This window comes from Sceloporus occidentalis, unplaced genomic scaffold, assembly GCF_023333645.1.
Source record: "Sceloporus occidentalis isolate IW3139 unplaced genomic scaffold, rSceOcc1.0.p SCAF_6, whole genome shotgun sequence".
Classification (NCBI taxonomy): Eukaryota; Metazoa; Chordata; class Lepidosauria; order Squamata; family Phrynosomatidae; genus Sceloporus; species Sceloporus occidentalis.
The window spans coordinates 101,347,285-101,361,379 of record NW_028316986.1 but is presented as its reverse complement, the minus strand read 5'-3'; the positions used below and the strand labels follow the sequence as shown (position 1 = coordinate 101,361,379).

At 38.9% G+C, this 14,095-nt stretch overlaps 1 protein-coding gene across 1 annotated transcript; it reads right to left on the bottom strand.

The window, feature by feature from the left end:
• Window positions 1-1,002: 1,002 nt before the first annotated feature.
• LOC149311188 (amine sulfotransferase-like) lies at window positions 1,003-12,690 on the bottom strand. Its single transcript, XM_089528496.1, has 7 exons — window positions 12,646-12,690; window positions 9,799-9,951; window positions 7,368-7,576; window positions 6,064-6,190; window positions 4,787-4,881; window positions 2,423-2,603; window positions 1,003-1,474 (listed from the first exon to the last, which is right to left on the bottom strand). Exons 2-7 carry the CDS (start codon window positions 9,938-9,940, stop codon window positions 1,350-1,352), a joined length of 879 nt encoding a protein of 292 aa, XP_089384622.1. The 5' UTR covers window positions 9,941-9,951; window positions 12,646-12,690; the 3' UTR covers window positions 1,003-1,349.
• Window positions 12,691-14,095: the final 1,405 nt, after the last annotated feature.

Here is a 14,095-nt window from a genome sequence, read left to right as displayed (position 1 = left end):
TCCTGCTGAAGTTTGTGCCCCAGATGACTGCCTAGTTGGCCAAAGGATACGATTGGCCCCAACCACTAATCCAAACATTAGGAGACCTCACAGCACCTGAGCAATGCAAGCTAAAGCATTTTGTAAAATGGTTGGCTTTTGTAAAGCCAAAACATAGTTGATGTCAGTTGTCATCCAGTCAGCTTTGACTTATGGTAGTCCTATGAATGAGAGATCTCCAAGAGCCCTGAGCATCAGCTGTTTTGCTCTGGTCCAGCACATTCAGGGCCGTGGCTTCCTTGACTGAGTCAATTAACCAGTAATTCAATCTTTCACTTTTCCCACTGCCTCTTACTTCACCAAGCATTACAGTCTTTTCTAAAGACTATTTCATGCTATCTCATTAGATGGCTGAAATATGATACCTTCTGTTTGTTATTTTGGCTTCTAGGGAGACTTCACATTTTATTTGCTCTAGGACCTGTTCAATAGTCACAATCCAAGATATCTAAGGAACTCTCTTGCAGCATCACGTTTCAAACTTGTTGATTCTCCTTCTGTCAGTTTTCTTCATTATCCAGCTTTTACAAGCATTGTGCCAAATAGATGATCTCATTGGAAAAACCCCACTTTAGAAGATAATTTTTTAAAAAATAAAATATTTTTTCCTGCAGTTAGCTGCTAGGCAAAAATCCACATTCGAAAGTTCTAGTTTGCCCCAGAAGGAAAATTGTTAAGAATATCAAGAGAATGCTATGGAATAATAGTAATTTTTAAACAATTTTATTTCTTGTATTTCAGAATTATGATGTTGCAGTTCTGCAAAAGGACTATTCTAAGTAGGTGCTTTCTCAGCATTCCCTCTATTGCATTATGGATTTAACACATACATGGCATAATCCATTTGGGTCTTAATTTGGTATTGGCTCATCATTAGTGACTGAGAAGATACCGCTTTAGTTTACTTTTTCATAACAAACTAAAAATGATTCTCAAGCTGTAATGCAATTATCTTTTCACACACACACACACCACCCCCCACTCTTTGCACTTCTCTGAATTTTGCAAGGTAGTTCTCGGACCAAAAAACAAAACATAAAATTTCTAAATTCTGTACATCAAGAAATATTGTACAAAAAAAGGACTCAGAATTCTCCCACCTCTAACTTTGAATCAACACCCAGCCTGAATAAGGACAATTCTCTTTAAAAATCTGTAAACTTTGAGAAATTTCATTCAGAATCTTGACATTATGAGACATGTGCCCCAAAATGTGTTGACTTTGTCCCAACACCGAAAACTTTTGCAGAATGATTTTGAAACATGATGGGACAAATTTGTGCTTCACCAATTAAAAATTCATAATTAATTCATAATTTATCATTGATATCCCAGCAGAACTTGAAGGGCAGCTTTTTCATTCTCTCCTTGAAAACGCTGTCAAATCTTTCACTCTGTGCAACTGTCATTATGTTTTTCCAGTCTCCAATGGTACCTGGTGCAGAAATCAGAGAGAAAGGGAGATGAATGTGATGATTAATATTCATTAACCATAATGGTGATGGTAAGTGGCATGTCATTAATGCACAACTGCCTGCTATCCCATGTCTGTTGTAAGACAGGCCATAAAATTCCATGGCATTGTAGCAGGCATTCCTGGGATCTCCTTAAAACATGTGAATGTAGAAATTGCTTATACAAATCACACAGAACTGTACACTACAACATATTTTTCTATGATTCCAGCATGGTTCATTTGATTCAGTCAGATCGATATGTCTGCCTAAAGACAGTACTAGTGGGATGTTCGTTATCTTAGTTAAACTTCTCCTTTTTCAGGTGGAAAAGCTGTGGGTGGATTGCTTCTCTAGGGTTCTTTCCAGTGTGGCAATCTCCTTTTTAAACTTCAGACCACTTCTGTTTGTTTTTGGCATGCTTGCCATTTATGCAGATCCTGGAGGATACGGAGGGCGGGGGGAGAAAATTGGCCAGAGTTGCCCACTTGTCATTTAAATGCTTATAAATGAAACTAAACACAAACAGAATCCATAATATCAGAAAACAGAAAGGAATATACTTCAGCACAAGGAAACCAAGGTTGCATTCATACTGCAGAAATAATCAATTTCTTCACCATTTTAACTGCCATGGCTCAATGCTATAGAATTCTGGGAATTGTAGTTTGTTGTGGCACTGGATCTCTTTAACAGAGAAGGCTAAATGTTTCACAAAACTACAATTCCCAGAATTCCATTGCATTGAGACATGGCAGTTAAAATCAAATGGGATTATTTTTGCAGTGTGGATGCAGCCTCAGTTTTTAAAAGCCTAAGAAGATAAAACATTTTTGTACATGCTTGAGACATAACTGAGTAAGTGCCAGCTGAGACTGTGAGGCATTCACACACACACCACCATTGAGTTTCATCAGACACAGACATACCTTTGCGGAGAAAGCATCCTTTGCTGTGATCTATGAGATCAGAAGATTCAGCCATAGCATTTGTTCTAGGATCTGCTTTCATTTTGTCAAACAAGGCATTAACCACAATATTATCCATCTCTTTTTCAGTCAAACTCTTTCCCAGGAAGTTGCAAATTTTCAAAATAGAGCTTCTCAGATCCTAAAATGGGACATGGTTTAGTTATGACATCATGCAGAAATAAAGCTCTCCGCCACTGATTAATTTATCTGACCAGATAGTAAGCATTGCTTAATCAGAAACAGAAAAGATGGCACCCACTTTATGGGAGGCCTAAAAGGAAACTTAAATCTACTCTAATTTTATATACTAGTCTCATTTTATAGTAATGGGTCTGTACAGCTCTGCATATACTTTAATATCATTTAATCTATTGTTTCAGTAGATTGTAATTTTATTATATTTTTTTTTAAAATTGATTTTTTAAAATTGATTTCCTTCTCAGATACTTTGAAAGGCTAAAACACAATCATACATATCATACATATTTGAAAGCTGGAAAACTTTCGTAACCTGAATGATCTCATTTCAGCTTCCTGACCTCTTGGGCAGTATATATTTTTTATTTCCACCTCTAATCCTCACCACTTCATGTAGCATATAAGCAGTGATGTATCCAAGGCCAAAATCAAGTCTCAGGTTTTTGCAAGATACTTTTAAGTTAAGTCCCAGGTCAATGTGTGGCAGCCAAAAAAAGTTATTATTGCTTATGTGTGTTTTTATGTGATAAAAAAAGATTTCAATAACTAGAAAATAAATATGTATACAATTTTAGATTAAAAAACATTCTTGGAGGGGAACAGCAAACATATTAGGTGACAGCCTTGAGGTGGAAGGATCCTTCTAAAGCTTTTCAAAAGCTTTAGAAGGCTCCTCCGATATGCAACAGGAACAGGCTGCTGAGTAAACCTCAACTCACATCTCAAGCCTATTGTCTAATATGGATGCTGTTTCTGGATGAGGTTAGGCCAGCAAGTTAGCCACTAAAAAATATACAAGTCTCAAATTGAGTTGAGGAAATGCATCATTTATTGCTGAATTGAGTCTGGACTGTGTCCAGAGGAAGATGACCAAAATGATGAAATGTTTGGAAACCATGCCCTATGAGAAGCATCTTAGGGATCTGGGTATATTTAGCCTGGAGACAAGAAAGTTAAAGGATGACATGATAGCCATGTTTAAATCTTTGAAAGGATGTCAGAAGAAGGAGCAAACTTGTTTTCTGCTACTCTGGATATTAGGACATGGAGTAATGGATTCAAGCTACAGGAAAAGAGATTCCAGCTAAACATTAGGGAAAACTTCCTGATGATAAGAACTGTTTAACAGTGGAACATGCTGCCTCAGAGAGTAGTGGAGTCTCCTTCTGTGGAGGTTGTCAAACAGAGGCTGGATTGCCATCTGTCGCAAGTTCTTTGCGGGGTGTTGTACTGGATGGTCCTTGTGGCCTCTTCCAACTCTATGCTTCTATAACTCCAAATTACATTATGTAAGTGACTTGAGTCTGACTTGAATGTGAGTCAATCAATCATGTCTACATCACTGCATATAGGCAAACATGAAGAAATAATTTCAAGAGGCAAACCACAACAGAAGACACATATGGGAGATACATGTTTTTCAATATAATATGTCATCAAATGGACAGTCTTATACCAGTCTCTCATATTCTTTCCAGTCAGAGATAAGTATTTGAAGTAGGGGATGGGGCTCAAAATTTCTTGTTTTCCTGAGTGGAAAAGCAATGCCTCAAACAAATTTGATGCATACCAGAAATGGAAACAAGTTCAAGAGGTTTACATTTCTGTATGAAAATATCAAATTGTCATCATCTCAGATCACACACACACACACACACACACACAGAAAAACAAGCAACATATTTCAGATGAGGAATGTACACAGAATTTTTACAAAAATGTATACATGTTGAGAAATACCCACAAAAATATGCAGAAACGCAGAGAGAATATCAACAAGTAAATGGGGTAAGAACTTTAATACTGCTGAAAAACTGAACAAAAAGAAATGGGCATGTTTCCTCATCCATCCCGACTCCTATGTGCATGTCTGATATGATTTACTGTACCCTATTTCCATTGCTATCCCCCAGTCCTCTCCTTTCACAAGAAATGCATTCTGACCTTTCTGAAGATGGCAGACACTTTTCTGAAAGGGAAAGAGAGACTAGCATGGGAAGGGAGTCAATACCATTCCAAACTCTTATTTCTCCTGTCAGTCCCCACTTCCCTGTTCTGTCCCTCAGCCTTAGAGTCTCTGGCAAAGTTAGGTGGGTTTTCTTGTCAAAATGTGTTGGGCCTTACCTTCTTCATATCTTCATACATAAGAAACAGAATATTCAAGTTGTCCCTCTGAGCTGTCCAGCCTTCTATATGGTCTAACCACAAATCACCTTGCACTTGGAAGAGAGAGAGTACATGTTAATAGAATTAAAAAATGTAATTTGGTATCATTGGCTGTATTGCTGTGTGTTGCAAAGTTCCAGTGCAGTGTTGATATTAGGCAGAGGCTGGTCCTAATATTAGGCTGAGTGAGGAATATCGCTTATGCACATGATTCTAAGGAAGAGAGAATAGACACTTATGTGTGCTGTGAGTCCCTCTTGTACTCTCCAAAGCTATCCTGCGGCCTTGAGATGCTGTGCTGAATGCTTTCCTACCACCAGTGTTCAAATAAAATTGAAAGCCAGTGTCACAGGCTTTCAGTCATGAGTCAGGTAGCACTGTGTTGTGCATCAGACTTCCCCCCACCATCTGCAGTATATGAATGGAGCACATAGCATCATGTTTGCTAAGCTGATGATGCAATCCTTTGAAATTCTGTTGTACAATTTTGTCATTTATAAATATTAAGAAAAAACAAGTAAGAGCAATAACAAAATGCTAAATGCTACTATATATTATTTTCCTATAATAAAAGTGTGCTCCCTTCTGCCTCTTAAGAAATAACAACCAAGTAAGGTCAGCAACCAAATTGCTCTGTGTCACCACTTGGGCAACAGCAATGGAATTTTATGTCTTGCTCTTTTATGAAAACATTTTAGAACTGCCTTTCATCCTCATATAAACAAGAGTGTATGATGGCAGTGTGGCTAGGTGCATCATACAATAATCTTGCTGACATCACACATTATTGTTTATCACACAATAACCTTGCTGGCATTTTGCACTTGGTACAGTTTTTGAACCACACATAAGGGCAGCTCCAAATGCAGTACCTTACATAATCATAGTGTGTGATTACTTTGACAGAGCTATTCTTTCCCAGGATGTTGCAGAAGTGGACTCTAATAAAAGGTGTACCTTGTGTTTGTTACTATTTGGGTCTTCATTCACATTTTTTGATACAACTGTAAGGCTATAGACCTGCTTGTCCTGAGTGAGCAAAGAGTTATTTTTCAAACCTACAAGTATGTGGATAAGTTTGCTACATGAAGAGTTATAGTTTATCCATACTCACTAAAATCATCTGGTGTGGCCCAAAGGCATTATTTGTCACTTCACATTTCAATATTTGGTCAAACAGTAGAAATGATGTGGGGGCAAAAGTGATCCATTTTCAAATATCTATTAATGCTTACTTTTACCAGCCAAAAACCTCTCCATGAAAACTTCAAAGTCTTCTACTTCTTCATGTTTGACAGAAATTTTGGAAAAGTAATAGTAGGACACCAAAACATCCTTTGGATTTCTGGCCACATAAATTATCTGCAGAAAGAATAAGATTCAGACTCTCTATTAAGGTAAAATTTCTGATCACATTGACAGTTTTCCTAGTAATGACACCTTCTCTCAAATCCAGTTCTTCTAATAGCATTATCTGGTTTCATATTAATTTACTGATGTAATTTAATAAATTAATTAAATGATTTACCAGATTTCATGGTATGAATCTCAGAGGCAGAACAGGTGAAAATTATGGTACTAGCACCTGTAACACACCATTTTTGGAATTCTTCCCCCTGCATGATTTTTAAAACTTTCTTTGCATGATAAAGCCACATGTTTTAAAGGCTAGCTTGATATATTTTGAGCCTTCTTGATGGACCAAGTAAAAGTATTGGTGTGATCTGTATTTTTAGTTTGACATGTAGCCTCAATTTGACTTATAGACTTGTAGGACAGACAGAACTGGTGCCCTAAAAGGACATACCCTGTGGCAGCTAATGGAGAATGGCATTCTCTTGTTTCTCTTTTACTAGTAGTGCCCAGACCCCTTATTAAGGCAAAGGGTGTGACCTCCAGCTTCACTGAACCTGTCCTGATACCACTTCCAGCACCAATTCAAATGAATACCTCAAACAAGATATTGCCCTGTGACTCTAACACCCTCAGTCTTCTATTCCTCCATGATTGCTTACCATCTTTAACAGATGAAGCAGCCAGTGCACTTCAGAATCTAATGTGATGTCTTCTGCACCTTTTCTTTAGCTTTATAAATGTATCACTATGATGTTTAATTTAGATTTTGTTCTATGGTCAACGTATCTCCTTCTGCACATTTTTTCTGCAGTGAGGCTCACCTGGTGCCCATTTCCCCCTAACTTTTTGCTAGCACAGAAAGACTTCTTTTTACTCCCTTATAAATTGTGATTAAGGAGGGAATTGGTCTGTGCCTTCCTCTGAGGCTGAGAGTGTGACTTCCCCAAGGCCACCTAGTAGGTTTCCATGACTGAGCAGGGATTCAGACCCTAGTCTCCAGACTCATAGTCCAGTGTTCAAACCACTAGATCATTCTAGATTTTACAGACCTTGCTCACTTCTGGAAATTGCCCTGCAGATGTTTACCTTATGCTGGTTCAGTGCTTCTGGTAAACTCAGTGCAGTTAGAGCAAGTCATTTCAGTTAATTAAGAACATGAAATGATGGATGTAGCAGATCCTACCTTTGCTCTACCACTTCTCAATCCCTTTGGCACTAGGTTGTAGGGAAGATGGGTAGTAAAGAGACGAGGTGATGGGCGATTGACATAGTCTCTTTTGCGGATGTTGTACTCCAACCATGGAGCTCTGTCTAACAGGTCAGTGTCTTCTGTGTGATTTCGATGACTTTCATAGTAAATTAGACTCAAAATGTGCTGTGTCCATATGGTACCTGTGTGAATATGAAAAGCCTTATTCATCCTAGGTCATCGCGGTACCTTTTATATCCTGCCTTTCTCCCATTTTAGGAGAGTGCACCTTCAGCTGTAATTGTTGTCATTTTTCCTACATGGATCTCACTAGAACAAGATGGTTGTACTATGGTACTTTACTCTGATTCCATTACAGTCAGCCCTTCTTATACATGGGTTTTTTATATATGGATTCAAGCATCCACAGTTTGAAATTGTTCAAAAAGAGTATAAATTTCAAATATCAAACCTTGATTTTCCATTTTTTATAAGGGACACCATTTTGCTATGTCATTATATTTAATGGAACTTGAGCATCCACGGATTTTGTTATCCATGGGGGATCTTGGAACCAAACCCCAGCGTATAACAAGGGTCCACTGTACTTTCATTACTTTCAGTAAGACATCACATGGTGTATTTGCACATGAGAATGAATTACAACAACTGATTAAATGAATACATTCATTATGTCAACCTAGGCTGTATTTGCAGAATTAAGGGACTGACTCGGGTGTCACCCAGGGTGGGGGTGGGGCTTCCAGGGAGTGGGGCCAAAAGGCATGCCCCCTTACCTTGCTGCTCTCTGCACTCTCCCATCCTGCTAAGCATCAGCTTACTCATGAGTAAAATGGCATGCTACAGGTGTGTGTGTGTGTGCTCAGCCAGGTGTCACCTCTCTTTTTTGTGTGCCTCCCTGCACTCCCCAGTGACACCACTGTCTCCTTCACTGGTACATTTAGTTAGGATGAACTGTAGGGTTTTTAAAAAAAAAAAAAAAAAAAACAGATGGAAAATAGTTGGATCTGAAATTCTGAATGAAATTAACCTTTTCAAACCTCTTGAGACATTTAAAAAAAGAGATAGACCTCTTGTCACAAGAATTCACACATTTGCAAGTTTCACAGGATATCTGGGAGAAATAAATTGGCAACAAAGCGATGCAGATATTTTTAAATGCTTTTGGATGAAAATATGAACAGTAAACAAAAAAAATCCCTTCATTCAGTGGCTGAAAATGCACAAGTTAATCAAAATAAATGCACAATAATTAGTACACCAAGGTCAAAGTTTTGCTGCTGCTTACTGATGGGAGGGGAGTAGTAACTCAGTGGGGAATTGACTGGTCACAGCTCCAAAGGGAAAAGAAAGGATAGTGTTCTTCATCTAGGAGTACACTATTGTTCTGTCTTCCACTGTAGCCAAAACCAGATGCCTTTTTTCCTCTGAATTGCCTCCTCCCTGTCCTCCCTCTATCTACCTATAAGCAATAGCACCTCTTAGAGTTTAACATCTGACAAGTTGGCAACGACACAGAGCTGTAGAGGAGTAATGTTATGTTCTGCCTGCTCCCTGCAGGGCTTTGGCCTGGGTCTGTCCTCCCTCAAGCATGCCTTTCTATGGCCCATCATAAAATCATAGAATCGTAGAGCTGGAAGAGACCACAAGGGCCATCCAGTCCAATCCCCTGCCATGCAGGAAATCTCAATCAAAGCATACCCGACAGATGGCATCATGTTCTTTTTGTGTGCTTCTTTACATTTGTCTCAGAAGGTTTGTTTATTTTGTTCAAGGCAATGTCTTCCAGTCAAAGGCAGTTTCCAAAGAAGGAGAAGACAACATATACAGTTGTCCCTCCATATTCGCTAGGGTTAGGGGAACAAGACCCCTGTGAATATGGAAAAACCGTAAATAACAAAAACACTGTTTTTACCTGAGAGGACACCTCTCTAGGAATCTCTAGGTCCTCCAGTGCAACTCTGTGGTCAATGTCCAACATACACTGACCATAGAATGGCACTGGAGTAGCTACAAATGGTCTTTCAGTGTAACTTTTAGTTAAAGTTGACCACAGAGTTGCACTGGAGGACCTAGACAGTCCTAGAGAGAACATATTAATGAAATCCGTGAATAATCAAAGCCGCAAATATCAAAGCCGCAAATATGGAGGGATGACTGTACACACACACACACACACACACACACACACTAATAAGGTATGTTAATTCACATTCATTCAAAGAATATTTTTTTACCTAGTGTTCTCTCTGATGCATCTCTCTCACCATAATATTTCTCTGTCTGAATAGCCACCTCTACTCTCAAAATGTTTATTCATGAATTAATCAGCTAGAAATCTCATCTGTATACAGAATTCTGTATAATGCAACCTCTTTTCCAAGGAAAATATCACCAATCTCACCTGATTTTGGATAAGTGACTATAAAGACATCACTGTCTCTGATTTCAAAATCTTCCAGTGAATCAATATATTCTGGTGTGACCAGATCATGAGGAAAATAGCATGTTTTGTGTTTGAACAGGTACTTCTCTGATGGCTCCATTACTAGTTCTGCTAACAGAACAATACAAGAAAATAAGAATTGTTAGGTGGAATGAGATATCAAAATATATCCTTTTATTCTAAATGTTAGTGAAATCCAGTTAGTTTTCCTGTCCTCTTCAGATAAAAACAAAACCACCAAAAATATGCCGCTGCTGCAGCTGATCCTCAGCAGCAGAGGCAGAAGGAGGAGGAAGAGGACCCACAAAGCTTATGAGTTGCTCAAAACACTACAAAGTTCTAAAATTTGCTTACTCCCCATCAATAAATTCCACATTACACAATTGTAGTGCAATGATTCCACTTTAAATGCTATGGGTATGTCCTAAAGAATTCTGGGGTTGGCAGTTTGGGAAGGCACTAGAGCTCCATGGCTCAGAATTTGAAATAACCTCACCCAATTACAAATCCCAGAATTCCACAGGATGTTGTCATGGCACTTAAAGCAGAATGATAGTGCTTTAGCTGTAGAGTATGAGAGGGCCCTTAACCATATAAAGGTATAGCATATGGACCACTTATTACAACAATTTTTTTAAAAAAAATTAAAGCTTTCATCTGACATCTAGGAATTTTTTATACAGCAAGAAAAACCACCTTACCTTTCCCAGTTTGAATCCTCTTCTGGGATGCAGTTGGGTATTATCACACCAAAGGAACACCAAATTCCTCGCCGATGCTGCAAGCCGAGTGCAGCCTGGCTGCAGTCCAGCTCCCAGGCTCTGCTTTTCAAAGCCAGAAAGCTCACAACTTTGAAAAATGACTGCTGAAGCATGCCTGGAAACTGGGCTGCAGCTGGGCTGCATTTGGCTGGAGGCATCGGTGGCGAATTTGGAGTTCCTTTGGTGTGATAGTACCTAGCTGCATACTGGAAGAGGATTCAGACCAGAAAAGGTAAAATGGATTGTTTTTCTGTGTAAAAACTCCTTAATTGCAACTAGAGGAATGCCACTGAATCAGTGGAACTTGCATTGTTTAGCAAATTCAATTAATTCAGTAAGTCTACTCTAGGGGAACACTTCTGTCTACTAATGTCCAAGAGTTTGTATCTTCTCTTAGAGTTAGTCTCACTAGGAATCTTCATGTGTTACACTGTATACGTGTTCACCTTGTATGTGTATATGTTCAGATATTTGTGAGACCTGTGTCCCTGTGTTAATTCCTTATAACCATGCATAAGAATCTTCTTAAATCCAAGATACAGTTCAAGCATTACAGCTGTACATATATGAACCTATATGTGTGTGTGTGTGTGTGTGTGTGTGTGTTTGTGTGAATTGACTAACGTGTTCAGTATACACCCTGGTAGCTTTCATGGCATACAGCTCTTCTTGTGACTAAGGTGCATTTAGTATACACCTTGGTAGCTTTCATGGCACACAGCTCTTCTTGTGACTAAGGTGCATTCAGTATACACCCCGGTAGCTTTCATGGCACACAGCTCTTCTTGTGACTAAGGTGCATTCAGTATACACCCCGGTAGCTTTCATGGCATACAGCTCTTCTTGTGACTAAGGTGCATTTAGTATACACCTTGGTAGCTTTCATGGCACACAGCTCTTCTTGTGACTAAGGTGCATTCAGTATACACCCCGGTAGCTTTCATGGCACACAGCTCTTCTTGTGACTAAGGTGCATTCAGTATACACCCCGGTAGCTTTCATGGCATACAGCTCTTCTTGTGACTAAGGTGCATTCAGTATACACCCCAGTAGCTTTCATGGCACACAGCTCTTCTTGTGACTAAGGTGCATTCAGTATACACCCTGGTAGCTTTCATGGCACACAGCTCTTCTTGTCACTAAGGTGCACATTTCCAAAGCAAGTTCTGAGGATAATATTCTCTTGTGTGAAGTGCATTCCTTCAGATTTATGAGTGTGCGCTATGGCACTGGGATTGGGCTGGCTGAGCTCAGTTATGTTAGATGGCACAGCCCTGATTTAGGCTTCCACAGATTCTGCTTGTGAGGAATGGATACAGGGATTATTTGTGGCTATCAGATGTGTAGTTGGTATTTCCCCTTCTCTCCTTCCTTGCTAGTATCCTGTACCATTTCCACACTCTTTAGCTAGTCAATTGGTTAATATTTTACTGGGTGGATGAAGAGACATCAGTGAAGGGCCCTCTTTCCCTGGCAGTGTTGAGGCATCTGGCCATGCAACCCCTCAACTTGAGAATGGGAATAACTTGAAGGAACACAGCAGCAATAGTAACTTTCCACAGAGCAGATTTCCTGACAACTTGTAAAAGCCCCACTGAATGTGGTGAGATTTATTACTGTGTAGGGTAGCAGCAGTACCACTATACATAAATGATTAAATTAAAACAAAATTATTATTTTTTAATATCTGTGTTTGGTTAACCAAGAAACCTGATTGCACCAAACCAGGGTAGCCCAGAATTATTGCCTATTATTGTTTCCAGGCAACTGAATAACTATAACAGGGTACAGTTCAGCATTGTGTCTCCAGTACAGAAAGAGAAATTGCTCTTTTTCTGCTATATTCAGATCCTGCTTTTCCTTAAATGAGCCTGACACACTTTTTCTGACATCAGAAAGAAAAAATAGTGTTTTGCAGGATGCACATTTTCATACATCTGTTGTCATGGGGGTCTTCTCCTGACAACAATTGCCACAAAACCTTGACCAGCATTTTTGTTTCTTTAACAAGCTAACATAAATGTTTATATTACATAGCACTTACCTCCTGAATTTTGTGTTGTCAGGAAAGGATCTTCTGCTGCTTGGACCACTTCAATTTAATGTTCCAAACTGATCTTGCAGACCTCCAACAATCCAGCTATTTAAAAGTACATACTAGTGGATTGCAATTCTTTTTACAGCAGCCAACTATTTAAGTAGAAGATGACATTTAGTAAATCATTACCTAAAGTGGTTCATCATTATACAGACTGCCATATACAAACATTGTTGACATTGTTGTTTACTACTAAATTGGGAGCATGCAAGAAGGAAAAGTCAGATGTTAGCATAACCCAAGTCACATCAAATGTGTAATTAACAGATCAAACCATCAGAATGTTAGATCAGCCAATACCCTTTCTGAAATATTGTTTTTATTGTATTTTAAAATATCATATATCTTGTAATAGATGACTTCGATCTTTGCGTACATCATCCTGAAATCTTCTTTGGGATGAAGGCTTTGTTTGTGCATTTTGATATGAGATAAACTGATAAATTTATTCAGGACATGCACAGCATCCTCCTGCTTTTTTCTTCTATTTCAAACACCATCTAAACTTCACTTTTCAGGCCAAAACAAGGAGTTGGCCCACATGGGGGAAGGAACTGTGACAGTGACATCAGCCTCCACTCCATGGTATGCATTTGCTCCCACACAGCAATGACCACTTTCAGTCATGCATCCAGTTTATTGGTTCTTGAAATTTAATAAGCAAACAGGTGTTTTGAAATGTGACATATTTTTAGAAATTTTGTACAAAATGCAGCCTTCATTCCCGAATCTGAGTGTGCTAAAGGCCAGATAAATATATCAGAAGAAACAAGAGAAGTGACTGAATAACTGTCTTTAGCAGTAACCAGAAAATAATAACATTGTGTGTGTAGCATTTTCCAAATAGACAGATGTAGTGTCATGTTGTTCTTTTCTGGCATATTGTTGCTTTCTGCACAAATTTCTAGTCATAAAACTGCTTTCTGCTCACCTTCACCTATCTTGAAAGAAACTACTTTGCTCTATTATCCATTGTTTTCAGACTGAATAATCCAAATGAAAGTTGCACTGCACCTTCACACAAGCAGTGTATATTTTTCTGCCCAATTTTACATCCAATGTGTGTGAATTTATTTCTAATAGGTGAATTGAAGCTGGACAGACAAATGTCCCAAGAAATATGAAAAGATATTACTACTTGTGGTTAAAAAAAAAAAGCCAGGGTCTAGCTGTGGTTTTACATTCCCTTTAATCACGAGACACAATTTCTAATTAATATGAGGCATAGGAGCAGCAGCAGCAGAGTGGGCATAGGAGCAGAGGACCTTTAAAAGTTCACCCCCAAACACCATCTCTCCAGCAGCAGCAGTGGCGATGATGGCAGCAGTGTGGGAGCAGAGGACCTTTAAAACCTTGCCCTCAAACTCCATTTCTCCAGCAGCAGCAGCAGAGTGGG

Excerpts from the sequence above, each read along its gene's own strand:
- LOC149311188 (XM_089528496.1), bottom strand. The coding sequence starts at position 9,940 with ATGGAGCCATCAGAGAAGTACCTGTTCAAACACAAAACATGCTATTTT. Across the intron at positions 6,191-7,367 it reads TGAGAAGTGGTAGAGCAAAG|ATAATTTATGTGGCCAGAAA; the intron begins GTAGGATCTGCT and ends TTCTTTCTGCAG. Across the intron at positions 1,475-2,422 it reads AGGATGCTTTCTCCGCAAAG|GTACCATTGGAGACTGGAAA; the intron begins GTATGTCTGTGT and ends TTTCTGCACCAG.